We start from the raw sequence: 20,346 nt of genomic DNA, 5'->3' as shown, positions 1-20,346 counted from the left end.
GATTTTGTATTTTTGGCCTCCAGAGGTGTGAGAAAGTAAATTTCTGTTGTTTAAGCCACTCAGTCTGTGGTATTTTTGTTATGGCAGCACTAGTAGACTAATACACACAAAAACAAGTAATGTATATTTCTGTCAGCAAACTTTCTAACATTAAACCTGTCTGCATCAGCTTCTTCACCTTATAAAGTGGAAGTAGTAATACCTGCCTTACAAATCTCACAGATGCATGGCAAAAATGAAATGACAACAAATGTGAAAACACTACAGAACTGAGAAATGTAATTATTACAAACTGCCTTGGAATAAGCCTAACTGTGTTCAAGAGTAATGATTTTATGATTTCTTTCCTTTTGCTAACTTTGGGGTTTTTAAGCTCAAAATGGATTAAAGACCTAAATGTAAGGCCAGAAACTATCAAACTCTTAGAGGAAAACATAAGCAGAACACTCTATGACATAAATCACAGCAAGATTCTTTTTGACCCACCTCCTAGAGAAATGGAAATAAAAACAAAAATAAACAAATGGGGCCTAATGAAACTTAAAAGCTTTTACATAGCAAAAGAAACCATAAACAAGACCAAAAGACAACCCTCAGAATGGGAGAAAATATTTGCAAATGAAGCAACCGACAAAGGATTGATCTCCAAAATTTACAAGCAAGCTCATGCAGCTCAATAACAAAAAAATAAACAACCCAATCCAGAAATGGGCAGAAGACCTAAACAGACATTTCTCCAAAGAAGATATACAGATTGCCAACAAACACATGAAAGAATGCTCAACATCATTAATCATTAGAGAAATGCAAATCAAAACTACAATGAGAAAGCAATAATACTCCAATAAAGACTAAAAAAAAAAAAAAAAAACTACAATGAGATATCATCTCACACCGGTCAGAATGGCCATCATCAAAAAATCTAGAAACAATAAGTGCTGGAGAGGGTGTGGAGAAAAGGGAACACTCTTGCACTGCTGGTGGGAATGTGAATTGGTACAGCCACTATGGAGAACAGTATGGAGGTTCCTTAAAAAACTACAAATAGAACTACCTAATATGACCCAGCAATCCCACTACTGGGCATATACCCTGAGAAAACCATAATTCAAAAAGAGTCATGTACTAAAATGTTCATTGCAGCTCTATTTACAATAGCCAGGGCATGGAAGCAACCTAAGTGTCCATCACCGGATGAACGGATAAAGAAGATGTGGCACATATATACAATGGAATATTACTCAGCCATAAAAAGAAAAGAAATTGAGTTATTTGTAGTGAGGTGGATGGACCTAGAGTCTGTCATACAGAGTGAAGTAAGTCAGAAGGAGAAAGACAAATATCGTATGCTAACACATATATATGGAATCTAAGAAAAAAAAATGTCATGAAGAACCTAGGGGTAAGACAGGAATAAAGATACAGACCTACTAGAGAATGGACTTGAGGATATGGGGAGGGGGAAGGGTAAGCTGGGACAAAGTGAGAGAGTGGCATGGACATATATACACTACCAAATGTAAAATAGATAGCTAGTGGGAAGCAGCCGCATAGCACAGGGAGATCAGGTCGGTGCTTTGTGACCACCTAGAGGGGTGGGATAGGGAGGGTGGGAGGGAGGGAGACGCAAGAGGGAAGAGATATGGGAACATATGTATATGTATAACTGATTCACTTTGTTATAAAGCAGAAACTAACACACCATTGTAAAGCAATTATACTCCAATAAAGATGTAAAAAAAAAAAAGTAATGATTTTAATGTTTTCACTGCTGTCTGGTTGACATAATAGTGTCATCCTTTTTTCTAACAGCAGTAGCTACACAAATGGTATGACTGAAGCCTCCCACATACTCCCCCCACCCCAGTTCAAAAGCTATTCCTCTATGGGACAATTGAGTTTCCCAACATATGACAATAGTCACTTCCTCGGATTGAGATACTGAAGACCTCCTCCTTCTTATGAGAAAAAGGAAACTAAGACAACCTCACATATTGGGCATCAGTGTCTAAGCATGAATCAAGTATATTATTATCTAGCTGCAATTTAGCAAGAACCTAAGGCAGTGTTTCTCAGGGACTGTCAACACACATGAATCTAGGGCCCCACTCTGGACCTGCTGACTTAAAAGTTTTGAGGATGGCGACTGGGAAGATCTTTTTGTTTTTCTTTTTAAAAATCTCCTTACACGAGGTACAAAAATCTTAAGTGTACACCTCCAGGAACTTTTACACATATTTACACCCAGGTGACCACCACCAAGATCAAGATATAGAACATTCTCAATACCTTAGCAAGCTCCCTCACTCTCACTTCTGCTGATACCTGCCCTCCTCTCTTCCATACAGGCGTCTATTATTCCATTGCCACCCCTTATATTTTTAAAAGTTGACACATATAATTTTCCATTATAAATCTAAATCTTTGCAGGGGAAGTAATTTCTGGCATATTTATATTGTATTTGTGCTTTGAATTCATTTGCCTAAAGGTCTTGATTACAAATTGCTTTAATTGGTCCATAATTTACACATCATAAAATTCACTCTTTTAAAGCATACGATTCAATGGTTTTTGTAGAATAGTCACATAGTTGTGCAGTCATCACCACCATCTAATTCTAGATCTTTCTCATCACCCCAGAAAGAAACCCTGTACCCATTAGCAGTCCCTTATTATTATCCCCACCCCATATGCCGCCACAGCCCCTGGCAACCAGTAATCTCCTTTCTGTCACTATGGATTTGCTTATTCTGGACATTTCATATAAATGGGAAAATATTATATGTGGCCTTTTGTGTCTAGCTTCTTTCACTTAGTGTAATGTTTTCTAGGTTTATCCATGTTGTAGCGTGTATCAGTATTTCTTTTTACGGCTGAATAGAGTTCCACTGTGTGTATATAAGCACACACACACACACCACATTTTGTTTGTCTATTCATCAACTAATGTGTATGAGCTGTTTCCACTTTTGGCTGTTATGAATACTTCTGCTAACACTCATGTACAAGTTTTTGTGTATACCTATGTTTTCACTTCTCTTGGGTATATAGCTAGGAGTGGAATTTCTGGGTCATATGGTAACTCTATGTTTAACATTTCGAGGAACTACCAAACTGTTTTCCAAAGCAGCTGCACCATATAACATTCCCACAAGCAATGTTATTATCCAGTTGTTTTTTTTTTTTAATTACAGCCATCCTATTGGGTGTTAGGGGGTACTTCACTGTGACCTTGATTTGTATTTCCCTAATTATTAGTGATGTTAAACATTGTTTCATGTACCTATTGGCCATTTGTATATCGTCTTTGGAGAAATGTCTATTTCTCTCTCCACTTCTAAATTAGGTTATTCATCTTTCACTATTGCTTTGTAATAGTTCTTTATGTATTCTGGATATTAGATGCTCATCAGATACATGATTTGCAAATATTTTCTTCCATTCTATGGGTTGTCTTTTCACTTTCTAGATAGTGTCTTTTGAAACATGAATATTTTTAACTTTGATGAAACCCAATTTATCTATTTTTTCTTGGGTTGCTTGTGCTGAGTATCTATATTTAACAAGCAAACCAGATGTTAGGCACATTAACGATTGAGAGCAATGCAGAAACCAAAGGGAATGCAAAATAGTAAGCCAGTTTTATATCTCAAAAATCATTTAGTGAAATTATATTGGGTTGTCTAGTTTGGCAAAAGTGTGTGGAGAGGAAACAGTCACCTAAAGTACTGAAATCTTTTTGAATAAACAGAAATAAAGCGCAAGTTACGAGTGTTAAGCTCAATCACTTTCTATTGTTTGAGACGGTGAGAACAATGTGCCTAGCACTGTGCTCAGCACTGTGGACAAATCCGTGAGGGAAAAAAATCCTCTGCCCTCAGGAGCTGGCATGCCACCTGCGGGAGATGGACAACCAACATAACAAATGAACTGTGCAGCATGTTAGAAGGTGATATATGCTATGGAACTGCTACGGAAAGAAGAAGAATAGAGCAAGTCAAACAAGACTGGAACTGCTAGTGGGATGTGAGGCTGCAGCACTAATTAGGGTGGTCGTTGTGCCTCACAGAGAAGGAGAGATTTGATCAAAGGCAGTAGGGAGCCAGCCCAGAGGGTCAACACCTGGGGGGAGAGCATTCCAGGCAGAAAAAAGCCAGGAGGCCTGTGTTGTGGGTGAACGAAGGTGAGAGCAGGAGGTAACCTGAAAAAACTGGGGAAAGGTACACATACAAGGTCTTATGGACTGCTGGACTTTTATTCCAAATTCCTCCCCACAAAGTCAGGTGCCATTTCAAGGTTTTGAGCCAAGGACTTAAGCTCATGACACTATATGAATATGAAGTAGTCACTAAAAATGAAGAGTTATTATATTATGAACCTTATTATAATGCCCAAAGAGCTCAACAGCCATTGTCAAAACTCAGTAATCTGACATCTGAGGCAGGACAGGATCTGAAAAAGGCTAAAAAGTTTAACTGTACATACCACAGATATACAACAGCAAATAGGAACTGCTCTCATGATTGGAAGAAAGCAAAGCATTATAATCCCACGTGACGAAGCATGTTATGGATAGTAAGATGCCTTCTTTCTTCCCTTTATGCACTCATTTGACAATATTTCTGGAGTGCTTGTCATGTATCAGGCATTGCGGAAAGCAGTGACTAAATAAAGCTGCTGCTCTCATAAAGCTTCTGTTCTAGTAGAGACAATAAGTAAGCAAAAATATAGACGGGGTCAAGTGACACTCAGTGTTATGAAGAATAAAGCGAGACAAGGGATAAAGAGCTATAGCGCGTAGAGATGGTCTAAGACGAGCCTCTATAGTAAGGTTATATTTGAGCTGAGATCTTAAGGAGGTAAATGGGCAAGCCGTGTGGATAATGGGAGGAGTGTCCTAGGTAGAAGGAATATCAAGGGCAAAGTTCCCGAGCTGGAGGATGCGAGATGCTTCCTACAGGAAGATTTGGCCCGTGACCAAATGCTGTCTTAGGTAATGTGCTCCTTCAGTGAAGTCAATGACATCCTCCCCTCTCGCCACTCTCCCTCTATACCTTTCAGCACATTTCTGTCACCCACGTGGCCTACCAGGCTGACAGCCTGTGTTCATGTCCCAGAATATGGACCCCACTCAGGCAATTAAGTGACCTACAGTGGAATCTGCAGATCATACTTTTCCAAAGAGTCACTTTTAGGGACCTTGCTGTGGCCAAAATTTCTGAGTGGAATGGACCTTCACTTGGGCATATATTTGAATGTGTGAGGATATAAAAATTCAAACTGTAGATCTAAAAAGCCTACAAAGATCGAATTTGGTAAAGCCTTTCTGAAATTTATGTCTCTGTAACACATGGTTTTAACATAGCAGTACATTTCCATTTTCTAGATTTCCTAACTACATTAATTAAAATTAAAATAACCATATTAGTTATATATTAAAAAGAGAAAATTTTCCTCCCACTTTCCCATATTCTTTGCCTATTTTAAAAATATTCTTTCTTTTTTTTTTGGCTGCATTGGGTCTTCGTAGCTATGCGCGGGCTTTCTCTAGCTGGGGCGAGTGGGGGCTACTCTTGGTTGCGGTGCACGGTCTTATTGCGGTGATTTCTCTTGTTGCGGAGCATAGGCTCTAGGCATGCGGGCTTCAGTAGCTGCAGCACGCAGGCTCAGCAGTTGTGGCTTGTGGGCTCTAGAGAGCAGGCTCAGTAGTTGTGGCTCACGGGATTAGTTGATCCACAGCATGTGGGATCATCCTGAACCAGGGCTCGAACCCATGTCCCCTGAATTGGCAGGCGGATTCTTAACCACTGTGCCACCAGGGAAGTCCCTGAACTATTATTTTTGATGCATTATTTTTTGTATTCCTTTTTCTCTCTCTCCTGCCCTTCCTCTACAAGTTTTTACAAGAAAATGTTCACCCATGTATCTCTTCCCAAAGAGAAATATATTTTTATATAGTTTCTATGTTCTCAAATCTAGTTTACTCTGTAGTTCTTTTGGCATCTAATATCACTACAAGTAAGTAATGAACATAAATACATTCATTTCTAATGAAAACAAAAGTGTTCCATCTCAAAATTATTTGAAGTCAAACTAACAAGGATTAAGTCAATTCAAGGAGACCAAGAATGATACCTACTTTGAAATAGCCTATAAATCAACAGAAATTCCTGAAAATGAGAGATAAGGCATCTTAAATGTCATAAAACATATTAGCGAAAAGTATTGTTAGACATTATCTTGGCCATTGGCCTTCAGAATGCCAAATAGTGGAATCCATCTATTTAAATTGCTGAATACTTCTTTTTACGCAGTTGTTGGCATGGTAAAATCTTTGTTTCCTGCATCATCATATATCAGTAACATGGAGATTTACCTCATGAACCCAAAGACGTTTAATCACATCTTTGGTTTCTGCTGTTTCTGGTCTTGACAAACACACACCCTGAATGACACGGGAGAAATCTCGGAGGTTGAACAGGTAGTGAGATTTGGCTGGAGTAGGCAAGAGATTCTTCATTGCTTCTTTATACAGAGTCATTGTACCATTTACAATTTGTGTGGTCAAATCTAGAAAACTGTCTGGAAATTTATAACTTAAAAAAATTTTTTAAGTAAAAAGAAAGAAAAATGTTAGCAAATACAGAATTCTGATACATAAATGATATTTAGTATGACTAGCATGACTTTTTTCTTACGATTAAATCAATTGATTTTGTTTACAAAATTACCATTTCTTGATATGATAATAGAATTTTTACTTCTTTTAAAGCTACTTTCCATTCATTATTTTATTTTATGTTCAAAGGAACTCCATGAGTAAGCAGGACGAATTTAATGAACTTAAGACTACTGACAGAAAAGCCAGCCAAGGAACCCATATTAAGTAACTTAAACCCAGAGTCCACTAAACGATGCTTCCTAACCTCTTTCACCCCCTGGCATTCTTAATTGCATAGAGATAGAATCCCTGGAAGAACACTGGTGAAATGGGTATTTTCAGAGAAAGGGAAGGGAGAAAATAAAAACACAGAAAAAAATAAAGAAAAGTGAACAAGAAAAGGAGAGTAAAAAGAAAGTAAAATGAACAATGAGCCAGGATTTTTTTTTAAGGGCAAAAGGAATAATTAGGGTAGAAAGAACATGGGGAAATAATATCCATTTGAAAAAATTGGCTCTATTTCACTTCTGGCTTGACAAGGGGTCCTCCATCATCACTGGATAGGGCAAGGAATGACAATTTCCTGAGGACGGTGTCCACATCAGGGAGCAAGATTTGCACTGCTCAGGTGCACTTGGCTCCCCGACCTCCAAGTATCTTGTGGAGAAGTGCTGAGTGTCCAGAGCTAGGGAGCAATGTTTCCCCAGGGTACAGGCTCCAAGGTTATACTCAAACCTGGACATGGACACCTCTGGGGAACTCAAGAGTTTTACTACTGGGTGTCAAAGTCACAGGATAAACCTGGCAATCTTTCCAGCATTAATTGAACTATGTGGCAAAAATTCAAAACATTGATCATTCCAACATGGATATATTATACAGCGTGAGGCAAAATGTGTATGGATTTTTAGGTTAAAATCCAAGACTTCAGAAAAATAAAGGAAAAAGAGAAAGATACTGCAGTCCCTTTGTGTTATGTTCCCATACCTGGAGATGGGAGCAAAGGAGGGAAGCAATGTTACCTGTTATCTTCTTCCGTGTCTAAAGGTGCTTTCATGGAAAAGTTTGAGAAGCACTACTTGTACTGACATGTTCCCCAAAGATTTTACACCCCCCCAATGAAAAAACAAACACACCTTCAATTACCTACCAGGTTCTTAAATGCCAGGTTAAGATTCTAGAGAAGATTGTAAACATGGATTTATCACTAAACTCATTGATTGTTATAATATTGAAATGTCGCATGTATCGAGGAGTTATTGGATTTCGACCACCACCTAAATATTAAAAAGGATAACCCTTAACAGTGTTATTCATATATACCAGAGCATTTTCTCTACACTTTACAGCATAAAACAACGCGCAAGATGGACAAATTCACAGCACACAGAGAAGAATAATCGATTATTTGGATAACCTTGACCTCAAAACAGTTTTCTCCTCAACCTCAAGGTGTTGTTTCCTAGTTCAATGATCTGAATAAGTTCAACTAATTAGATATAATCTTGGTCAAGTGTATTTACCAAAGGTAATTTGACCAGACAGAAAGAACCAATGGCCACCTTCTCCATGACTCATACATAGCCCAAAGCAGTAAACCGTCAAACATTCTCATTACAATACAATATTAAGATACAATATTATACAATGTTAATATTGTATGCAGTATTAACATAACCCTGGTGATTCTCACTGACCATACTTTAGGGTCCTTTCCACATGGCTGAAATTCAGCATGACATTGGCATACAGCCTCATTCTTCCCCCACATCTTGAAATAAATTTCCCTAGGACTAGTCTATGTGGTTCACATGGCCACTTCACTGGCTGCCTGTAATTGTAAAAACTGGGGGGTTATCTTATTTTCACAAAATACTGATTACATTTTCAAATATGAAGTTTTAGTAACAGACTTAGAATGTAACATCACTTTACAAAATTGATTGATATGATCATCTTTACATGTATAGACAAAATGCATTTTCTCCTTAAAGGGATTCTATCATGAAATCTTTGGTAAAGAAGTGGTGTTAAATGTGCATGATACCTTTATATTGCTTAAAAATATGTAAGTTCATGTCTTATGTTTGTTTTAAACCCGGTAAATCTGTCTTTTGCTTCTACCACTATTATACTGTGCTGATTCTGAAAACATGGATAATGTGTGAAAGCATGTAACTAGTTGCCTATAGATCAAAACAGTTATGTATCTCTATGTATTTAGAAGCTTATAATAAACACTGATTTACCTGGGCAAGCTTAAGGAGATGGTAAAAGAGCTGCAGAAGGAAAGGTCAGAGATCATATACCCAGGTCTATTTTCAACCCTTCCTCCCAGAGAATGCTCAGAAATGGTGGTCTTTTTAGAAAACGGGGTCCAAGAGGAAAAGACACATCATGGATTTAGCCTGCTCCTCTGTCCAGTCCTTGAGGAGGCCAGGAAAATGGACACTTAGTACAAATGACTGCTGGGTAGTGGGGGAGAGGCAAAGTGGAGCTAAAGTCTGGGACCCAGGAGCAATAGAATTAAAAAAAAAAAGAGTGGGGGGAGGGGGAAGCATTCAAAGTGGCCCAGGGAGTGTACTGAGAGCAATTACTGACTCAGAGCAAACTGTCTGCATTATAGGTCAGATAAAGGTCAGGTGGTTCAGAGGCAAATACCAGAGAGATTCCTTGAAGACATGGTACATCAAGAAGGGGAATTTTTAAAAATATAGGATACCAGCTTGAGTTCAGGAAAAGAACAGTTAAAAATGTCCAGTCAGTTGAATCAAGCTGTTTCAGATATTCTAAAATAAAAAATTTCCCCTACATAGAGATCTCTTTTGAGTTTACAAATTTCCCCTGAAAAGTATAAAGGATCTCTAAGAGTTAATTATTTTGGCCATCTCCTACTCAAATTCCCCCTCCACAGTCTGTCTAAATCCAGAGACTCACTAAAATGGGAATTGATTGGGGTAGGGGAAAGGTGACTATTGAAGCAGGGATGTTTCGTACAGTTGAAACTTTAAGGAATGAAACAGAGGAAAATGAGCTTCCCCAGGGGGATCTGGGTTCTCAGGGGATCTGGGACCTCAGAATGCAGGAACAGGAAATGGAAAGCAAAGTCCCAAAAGGTGGAAGAAAAAGGATTTGGAAGAGCTGTTTGGTTTGATGAGAATGACTCCAAGCAAGTCAACCCACTCTGCAGTGTTGATCATTGTGGTCACTCTGTTAGGTCACAATGTACAGACACAGAAAATATATACACAAAACATTGTAACTCAAGTTATCCGATTTCTCTTTCTTTCTTTCTCCTGCCCTTTATATATAGCCAGAGTGATTTTCAACCTTAATCACAAACTCAGAAAACGTACCTGGAGGTCCCATAGCACACATGATTTGAATGTCCACTAGTTTGATCATAGAACAATCTTTTAGGTCATACCAATTCCAGTGATCTAACCATTGTCTAAGTAACTCGATAGGAGGTTGAGCCCCATACACCTCCCGAGCAGGCATATTGACATCATCTACAAAGACAACCTGACAATGAAAGGAGAAGAGGGATTAGAAAATATTAACATCTTAATATAGTGTCCTATGGTGCAAACAATGTTCAGGCAAAGAATCAGATTATCTTCTTGTGGGGTACATATGTGAGAAATGATGGTTTCTTTTCACATCAGGAATATCCCTTAGCATCCATGTTACCAAGGAACAGGGAGACAGTCTTATTACTAACCTTTATAGTTAAGAGTTTAGAACCTATTAATCCTCTCATGCAACTTTTCTCAGTATTCCTTCTCTTTTTTCCTTGTACAACTTCAGTACATTAAAATAAATGAGGAAGGTGTGATTTAAAAATGATTATAACCTCTGAGTGATGACAGTAAGGTTGGGAAGTGTATTCTTTTTTTTTTTTTTTTTTGCGGTACGCGGGCCTCTCACTGAGCCCGTGTCCCCTGCATCCGCAGGCGCACTCTCAACCACTGCGCCACCAGGGAAGTCCGGGAAGTGTATTCTTGGTAGAGGAAAAGTCAATTGATAGCTTGGTTGTTTAAAGGCCAAGAGAGCAAGAAGCAAAGACTCCGATGAGTAAAAATGTTAATGAGAGAATTAGGAAGGTAGGTAATTTCCCAGATGTATATTCTACTTCGAATTCAAAGGGCAAGTTGTTTTTAATGTCAAGTTGCCTGATGCACATACAAATCTGAACACACTTTTAAGAAAACTTAAATGTTTTTAATGTCAAGTTGCCTGATGCACATACAAATTTGAACACACTTTTAAGAAAACTTAACCAAAATCTGTGATAAAAAACCTGCACAAAAAGACATCCAGTACCAGTATATCTGGCTTCCTCGTTCTGAATGTAACAATGCCCATGAATAGGACCATTGCTGTACTATACGTATAGAAACAGAGAGTAATTACCATTTTCTTGCCCAAAGGAGGTCCAAAAACTCCCTTTCTTCTTTTGTCCAGTTTTGACATGATAATATTCTGAGTTTGAGCTGCTGTAGTTTGTGCTGAGAAGTTAATCAGCAGAGGCTTGTATATATCTTTACTGAGTTGATTTAAAAGAAAATTCTGTATAACAGGAAATAATGAGCCATAGTTGCAATTATGTTTTGACATTTCAAAATAACCACTAAGCATCATTGTTGACACACTTGAATTTAATATTAGAGTGTCATAATGTAAAAAGAGATGGAATCAACAGCAATAACAGTTACCAAGTCAATGGAGTGTGTCTATTTGTGCAGGCCTTCTGGACACGTGGCTACTCTGATTTGTAAAACCACCATGCAGAGTACACATTCCTGCCTAACATGAAGTCATAGGGACTCAGGGGTTAAGAAACTTGGTTAAGCTCTCAGAGATGACACAAGAATTTAGACTGCCATTTGTCTCTGTCCAGATCAACGTTCTCTGTAATATAGCTCATTAGCTTTCCACTTTCATCAAGTTATCTGACTGTAAGTTAAGAAGCTTACATAGTATAATTTGTACTTTCAAAATGGAATTCACTGGAAAGCAGGTAAAATTACAATGATTCTTAACCAAGATGTTGTTTTCTACAAATCATCTTGTAGAATAATAATGGAATAGGAAAATATTTACAATACCTTAAGTAGAAAAAAGCAGATTACAAAATAAGATGCAAATTATGTTCCCCAATTTTGTGAAAAGTAATTCTTTTTGGCCTGGGCAGTTTATTACCTGGGCTGAATTTGATGGTGGTACCAATGACAAAGGCTTTATTTTTCTCCACCCACTGCCTTGAACCATGTCAAGTCGCCATTCCCTAACTCTTGATAATATCTTAGATAAATCCATTAGCTTTCTGTACACTTTGTTATTTTTTAAAAAAAAATCCAGTCCAACTCAACACCTTGATTTAAAATCTCAGTCTAAACATCTTCCCTCCCCACTCCTGGATATTTCTTGATACATACAGCATTTAGTATGATAAAGGTGACATTTCAATCTGTTGGGAAAGAGATTATTCAATAAATAATACCAGGACAATTATTCTACTATATAACCAAATATATTCCAAAGGATTAAAGGACTGGATTAAAATATAAAATCAATAAAGAACTAGAAACAGGTACTGTCACAACTGGGAGAATGTGAATTGACTGGGAAACTGCAATTGGGGAGGGGCCACCGATAGCTCCTCCTCTTTCCTCCACCTCCCTTCCCTATCTTCTTCCTGCCCACGGTCGGGTAGCGGGCAGAGCTGGACGAAGAGAGGCAAAATTCCCACTTCACTGGTGTCACTGTGGTTCTCTCTTGGCTAATGCTATCTTGCCTGCTGTCATGGCAAGCTTCCAAATGTTTGCTCTCTGAGAAGACCAGATGTGCAGGTTCCTTACTTACTCCCAAGGGACATTCACATTGCACAGTTCCCTGACCTAAGGGGACTAGTGGAGTTCCCTCACTTCTGTGGGCAGTCATATGGAATGGACTCCCAGGAAGGCTCAAGTCCAGTTACCTTCCACACTGTCCAACTGACCCGGGGGAAACTTGCACTTACTTGCCATGTCAAAGGCTGGAGGTGCTACTCATTAATAGTTCCAGCCAGGGGCTTCCCTGGTGGCGCAGTGGTTGGGAGTCCGCCTGCCGATGCGGGGGACACGGGTTCGTGCCCCGGTCCGGGGGGATCCCACGTGCCGCGGAGCGGCTGGGCCCATGAGCCATGGCCGCTGAGCCTGCGCGTCCGGAGCCTGTGCTCCGCGGCGGGAGAGGCCACAACAGTGAGAGGCCCGCACCGCAAAAAAAAATAAAATAAAATACGGCATTGTTTCTCATCATCAAAAAAAAAAAAAAAAAAAAAGTTCCAGCCAGCTTTCTCCTTTCAGAAATCTGAAACTAGAGGCAAGAACTGATCTTTGATCAGTGTGATCCCCTAAACACAAGGGAACAAAGATTTATAAGGCTACTGAGATTTGGGGCATGTCTGTTGCAGCAGCTAGCATTTTCTTACCTACCACACAATAGGTGTGATTCCAGAAATCATTAAAGAAAATCAGTCTTATTACCATGTAGTAATTGTTTACATATTTGATACTTTAAAAAATTAAATATCAACCAAAACACCCTTTTTAAGGGAGATAAAATTCTTCATCCTGTATAAGCTATTTTCACTAAAATAACTTTAAAATGGACAATAATTTAGTGATATAAAGTAGCATAATATCTTTAAACAACTTTCAAAAATAAATAGGCAATTACTCAAAAATTCTCTGTGGCTGCGACATTGAAATACGTAAGTATTTAAAAAACATTGCCTACCAGTTCAGGTAGTTTAAAAAATAATTTTCTTAGGACTATCATGCACATTTTAACATGTAGATTTCTACAATACTTACAATAATGTAAACACTCTTTCCAGTTCCTGTTGGTCCTACAAATATTGAAGGCTTTTGATGGGTGGTCAACAATTTCATTAGTGCAGAGCATCGAACTGTGTCCAGAGTTGGTACAATGATTTCATTAAACATCACATCCTTAGGAATTGGAGGAGCTTCTGCCAACTTCTTTACCCATGGTTCCCATTTTCCTATTCCCTGTTTACAATAAATAACCAAATAGTGAATGCCATGTTGTAAAATACTTTTAGATGGCACTCCTGTGCCATTGCAAAAAAGATGAAAGATCAAGACAACAATCCTTGATATTTATGCACTTGTTTTTATCCTTTAAAACTCTTCACTCTAATTTTTTTAAGTTAAATTTTATGTTAAATTAAGGAGAAATTGGGCTTTTTATGAATAAAAATGAAATGGCAATGTTGTGATACTTTTGATGTCCTGAAACCACTGATTATGTCAACCCAAAGACCAGTTATTTCGGCCAATTGTTAGATTCTTTAATGGCATTGAGTAAACTGGTCTAATCAATGTGTTAAAGAGTAAAGAATTTTATTCAATACCTGTTCACACAGAAACTGTTCACATAGAAAAATTTTCTACATAGAACATCAGCTGCATACTGTTTGACTTTTATAATGGTACTTACAACATCAGCTTATTATTTCAAGCAAGATTTCTCTTTCTTTCTTACAAAAATTTTTATTGGGGTAGAGTTGATTTTGACTTTGTGTTAGTTTCTGCTGTACAGTAAAGTGAGTCAGTTATATATGTACATATATCCACTCTTTCTTAGATTTTTTTCCCCATATAGGTCATTACAGAGTATTGAGTAGAGTTTCCTGTGCTATACAGTAGGTCCTTAACAGTTATCTATTTTATTTATAGTAGTGTCTTTTTTTAATTGTAGTAAAAAACACCTAACATTTACCTTCAACCATTTTTAAGTGTATAGCTCAGTAGTGTTAACTATATTCATGTTGGTGTGCAACAGATATCCAGAACAGACGAGATTTCTTAATATGAGATTATTACTATGAATTAACATTACACTGTATCTTTTCATCCAATTAGCTTATGAACTAAAATTTTAATTTGCTAAGGCAGTGTCTATAAAAAAACTTTTCAAAAATATCACGTTAACTCTCTCTCCTTAGACAAACACCACTGGCCTCTCCTTTCTTACAAAATCCAATTTAAGCTCCTGGCCTTTCGAAGCATATTAGAATTTAGACCCATTCTTCCTTCACACCTTCTTCATGTTCCCCAAAACCCAGCCTCACTGATGGGCCTACGGTTACAAAAATGCCCTGTGTCCCTGGACCTTGACATATAAGACTCTTCTGTCCTACAGTATACATGACACTCTTCTGAAGAGGTTAGGAACTCACAGAGGGCAGCACTGTGCTTTATTCATTTTTGTATCTTCTGGCAGTGCTGTGCACATAGCAGAGAATTTGAGGAGGCTGAATTTACATCAGCCTAAAAATAGTATTGCAAAGAAATTCCTAGAACTTTCTAAAACTGATGAAGAAATAATGCTCTTTCGATACTCTTGATAATCTTTTCTAACATGGATATTTTGCCACCTGTGGGGAAGGAAAAATTAAGAATCACAAAACCTAGAACAGAGAGTCATTTAGAGATTGTGTGATCCTGGGAAAAATCACAAAATACCTCTGAGCCTCACTCAGTTCCCTCAATGGTAAAATTTGAAAAATAATCCTACCTTTACCATTTCACTGAGATGCTGGGAAACAAAATAGAAGTGATTGTGGAAAAGCTTAATAAACTGCAAAGTGCTCTGAAAATGCAGCGTATGGTTAGTCATTTGAAGTAAAATTAGCAAAGATATAAAGGTATCTTGTGGCTGGCAGGGTGAAGAGTCTCTTCTGAGGTGAGGTTGGCAATACATGGTCAAGAGCCATAAAAATTTAAAAAATGATACAGTAGTTCCTTTTCTAGGAACCTATCTTAAAGAAATAATCAGATATGTACGCAATGACTTGTGCACAAGAATATTCACAAAAGCATTAAAACTAAAACAACAAAAACACTTCAATGTCCAAGACTACGAAACGCAATGGATCATGGTCCATCCAAATGGTAGATTATAGGGAGGTTTTAGAAAAATAAGTTTATTAAAGAAATATCAGTGAGACAGAGAGTTGTTTTCTTTATTAAAGGAGGAAGGAGGATATACAACTACCCAGTGAGGATATGGTGTGATCCCAACCTCACTTAAATCTGCATATATTTAAATAATATGTATACCAAAACTTTGTCCTCATTTACAGTACTTATGGGAGCTGTTACACAAAAACAAACAAGTGAACAAACACCACCCAGGTTGTATTGTCCAATCTGTTTGGGAAGGGCTGAATTCCTAAACACCCAGCGGCGGTCCTGCAGGACCTCTTAGCCTGTGATGTGCTAACATGCACCATGAACCTCCCAGAGGTGTGTCGTTGAGCAGTACTCGCCTGGTGCTGGACTGGATGCCCTAATGTGTGATTTTTTGCAATGAGTACAACTGGCCCAACAAGTATTATTATTTGTCTCATTTTATCAATGAGAAAAACAAGGTTCAGGGAGATTAAAGAACTAGTCCAAGGCTATATGGCAGACCCAGGTGTGCCTGACTTCACAACCAGCGTGCCTTCCTCTACTCCATGCTGTCTCCTAAGGTAAACAGTGGTGACAAGGTGGCCACAGAGCCTTTATGTGCTGTGTGTCTCCAAGGAGACTCTGCCTGGTTGGCAGTTACAACTCTTGCTTCAGAACTCTTACCTCAGTGACAAACTGATAATCATAAATTGTTCCTTTTTCAGGAAATGGAACAGTTAGTGTTTTTGAAGATGTTTGCTCAGTACCACTCAGTAATTTAAACCTATTTCGAGTTATTTCTGAAATCGGGCCTTCCATTAGTTCTCGAAGAATCTTATTAAATTTCAACCGATCATCATCTTTACAAGAAGCACCAATGGACCAGATCAATGAAAACAGAAAAATGCCCTGAATTGGAGAGATGAGAAGATAAGAGTGCATTAAAGAATAACTTTAATCTATTCTTGAAGCTTAAATCATATCAGCCAGATTAATATCTTTGAAAGGAAATGAATAAACTGATATATGGTAGTAGGTTATCTCAGGATTTTGTAATAATTAGTTTTTTTCTATCAAATTACATGTCTTATAAAGTCTTACTATCAGAGAAGATAATACAATGCAAAGTATAAATTCTAGGCATAGTAAAACCTTAGAATGATTAGTCTGGTAAATCAGGTGATAATTTAAATATATGGCTGAACTTTGATATTAAAAAGAACATTGAGATAACTTTTTATTAAAGTACAAAAGCATATTTTAATAAAGAATAATCAACCCACTATATATATTTATTAAATTTAAATTCTGATGCAGTGTTTTTAAAAAAGTAGAACAAATTCAAATACTTTTATTTACCTGTTGTAATAATTACCTGAGCATTGATTGTATAATTAGAACTGCTAACCTGCAAGCTTTCTTACCAGACTCAGGCAGAGGGAACAGGGGAGACAACAAGACACACCACTCAAATGAGAAAGCCTGTTTGATAGTTTTAAAATCAAATCCCCTTTTTAATGCCATTAAAACATATACATGTTTTAATGTTAAAACAGTCTTGACTATGCTCATAAAAGTTGTGAACTCTGGCTTCACACTATTCACCTACTCACAGCTTACAGACTGTCTTTCTCTGGAAACTGTTTTAAATGAAACTAAAAATTTATTTCATAAAACATATGGAAAAAGTAACTGACTACATTAGAAGTGCTACCATTAGCCAATACATAATTTTTTTATTAAAGAAGATTCAAGGTCTGTTGATAATTTTATTCCTATATTTAAAATGTTTATAGATTATATATTTTCTTGCTTTCCTCATTTCAAATATATACTTATACTCAATACATATATATATTTTAAACATTTATATCTCATGAAAAAGGCGGAAAAGGAGAAAAAGCAATGAATTATAATTTGGAGGTTGAAGGGGAGGTGAATCCTGTTGTCAATGGTCATTGACATTTTGAGGATTGATCATCTTTGAGACAGGCCAACTGACCCAAGGTAATCAGTAGCAGATCTGTGGGAATCATTGGGCTCCACCCAAACTTCTTGATCCAACAGAACTGCCGGTCAAGGAGCTTTCCTACCAGCACCTGGCATTTGGAACCTGACTTTTTCCTCACTGTTCAGCTACCACCCATTGTCCAGACTCCAGTTCCGGGAAAAATGAGGTTAATTAATTAGGAAGCGTTGGGGAAAGCAGTGGATGTCTTTCTATTGCAAGACTCAAAGAGAAATGGACCTACCTCAAGTAAAGAGTAAGTTTCTCGATCATTTCTCTCTCCTACTTTGACTTCATCAGCAAAGTCACTCATAAAACAGTCTATCAGATTCATTAGGGATCGGACTAAGTTTGTATCTGAAGTAGGAGATAATTCCTGAAAAATCAGAGAAAAAAAGTCTGTGAAACGATTTAAATGAGGCACTAACTGAAATAGTATCAACTAATTTTTATTGAACTCATTTAGTTCTAACAGCCAAAGTATCTATGAAAAGGTACTACTGTTACAATTCTAATTTTATAGGAGGGAAAACTGAGGTACATATTAGTTCCCTAGAGTGAGGCAGCAATGGACGTCCCATCCAGGTGGCGTGTGCTCTTTAATCACTCTTATACTGATTCTCAAATTGAAAAAACTCAGTTACAAGTTTAGTTAATTTAATCACAAACATAGATTCTATGTTATACCAATTTCATAAACCAAAACACTAAAAAAAAAAAATCTTTCAGAGCAGGAAATTAATTTGCTTATCTAACATGTTCCATAAATAAAGCCCATTTTAGAATATCTTTATAAGCTACAGCAGTACTCGGAGTAAACTCATGAAATATATTTTTAAGTCTTGAAGAGCATAAAATGTTTCTGGAGTGCTGTAAATACTGTGCACTTTATTTCTCTGGGTCTCACCATGAGAATTTATAAAATAAATAATGTTACAGTTCCTATAACCATGCAGCATACAGCAAGTTCTCAATAAACATTTGTCTTCCCTCCAAGCTCTCTTCCAGCCTTTAGAGTTGTATTGCTTCATGGTTAACATGTAAGAATTAACTCTGAAATGGACTCTCTGAAGATTAGAAGCAGGTGACTTGATATTTGGCCACTGTCCCAGTAGAAGCAGGCAGTAAGCGACAACTGAGTGTCTGATTAAGGACAGGGACTAAGTGTTATGGCTGCAACCCTAAAATGCAAACAGTTAACGACTACAAATAAGACAGACGCGTATTACTACTTAGTAAATAACAGGCATTCATAATTGTTTTAAAATTTATTTTATTGAAGTATAGTTGATTCACAATGTTGTGTTAGTTTCTGGTGTACAGCAAAGTGATTTAGTTATACATATATATGATAGTTTGCATCTGCTAATCCCAAATTCCCAATCTATCCCTCTCCTACCCGCCTCAGCATACACAGATCTGTGCTCTACAGGCATTCATAATTTCTTCAAGAAAGGACAAAAGTGCATAAGTACCTTTCAGGAAGTTTATATTAAAAATGATTTTTTAAAAATTCTCATTACAAGAACAAAATTCTACGTATGACAGATATTAACTAGACTTTCTATGGTGATCATTTCACAAAATATACAAATCATTATATTGTACACCTGAAACTAATATACTGTATGTCAATTATACCTCAATTAAAAAAATTTTTCCCCCTATTTGCTATTGAAAAGAGCAGTTCCAGTTATATGGAAAATCCATTTATTTGTAACACCTACCTTCTGTGACAATGCCAGGAGAAAAAAAAAACCTATAGCTTATTTTATCTCAATTGATGCATATTTAATTGATTTTGAAACATGATTACTTCATATGTACAACATATTCCGTTACAGCCAAGTTTCCTGAAAGAGCAGCCTACACTCACCATCAAGTCAGTATCAGCTACATTCCTAACCAACTGCCCTGAAGTACTCTTGCCTCTTCCCTCAAAGTGCTGGGGCCAGAGCTCCCTCAAGATCTCTACTATCACTTCCGAGGGACACATGCCAACGCTTTCCTTCCTTCACCTGACTCTCAGTAATTTCTGATAACACTGGCTACTTACTACTCAAAACCTTCTTCCCATTCCCTCTCTCTAAGTTGCTGGTATACCCAGGATTACAGCCTTTGCTCTTTTTTCTCTGGATTTGCCTTTAAGTAATCTTCATTACCGTGGTTTTAAATTCTACTTTCCAAATATGAACACTGAGCTAAATACCTGCCTCAAGCTTTTCTATTATATTTCCAACAGCAGGAGAAATCCCAACCCTGTTTCCCTATATTTGATCCGGAGCAAAGTCATCCTAAAAGACCTTTGGTCCACATCTCCCAAAGCAGAAATTAAGCATCTTTCCCTACAGTTCCCAGCTGGAGGGTGTTTAAGAGCCTCATGGGAACTCCATCAACTCTCAGAGGCAGGAGACATCCATGCTTCCGGAAATTCACGCTGTCACTTCTCCCTTCTACCTTTCCCCCATCTCATCCCCAGAGTGTACTAAAAGAGAGAAAAATGGATTTGTTTGCTTTAGGACCTCTTTCAATTCTTCTACCACAGGCTGGCTTCCCTTTCCGAATCACAGTTTTATTAGCTATCCACAGTAATCCCTAAACAATTAGATGCACTCATGCTAAATATAGCTGATTCCTCATTTAGTATGTCTAAAAAGCAGTAATATGTGTTTCTCCATGTGACCCACTATCGAGTTCTTTGGAAGTCATA

At 37.5% G+C, this 20,346-nt stretch overlaps 1 protein-coding gene across 1 annotated transcript in view; it reads right to left on the bottom strand.

Moving 5' to 3' along the window:
- DNAH7 (dynein axonemal heavy chain 7) overlaps positions 1-20,346 on the bottom strand; it is a 243,722-nt gene that overhangs the window by 101,092 nt on the left and 122,284 nt on the right. The window contains exons 33-39 of the mRNA XM_019939243.3: positions 17,881-18,012; positions 16,313-16,537; positions 13,523-13,720; positions 11,079-11,234; positions 10,019-10,187; positions 7,813-7,939; positions 6,378-6,597 (exon numbers count right to left, since the gene is read on the bottom strand). Coding sequence (XP_019794802.2) covers positions 6,378-6,597; positions 7,813-7,939; positions 10,019-10,187; positions 11,079-11,234; positions 13,523-13,720; positions 16,313-16,537; positions 17,881-18,012 — 1,227 coding nt within the window. The remainder of the gene's footprint in view (positions 1-6,377; positions 6,598-7,812; positions 7,940-10,018; positions 10,188-11,078; positions 11,235-13,522; positions 13,721-16,312; positions 16,538-17,880; positions 18,013-20,346) is intronic.

Source organism: Tursiops truncatus, chromosome 7 (genome assembly GCF_011762595.2).
Source record: "Tursiops truncatus isolate mTurTru1 chromosome 7, mTurTru1.mat.Y, whole genome shotgun sequence".
NCBI classification, from domain to species: domain Eukaryota; kingdom Metazoa; phylum Chordata; class Mammalia; order Artiodactyla; family Delphinidae; genus Tursiops; species Tursiops truncatus.
This window is presented reverse-complemented; position numbering and strand designations above follow the sequence as displayed.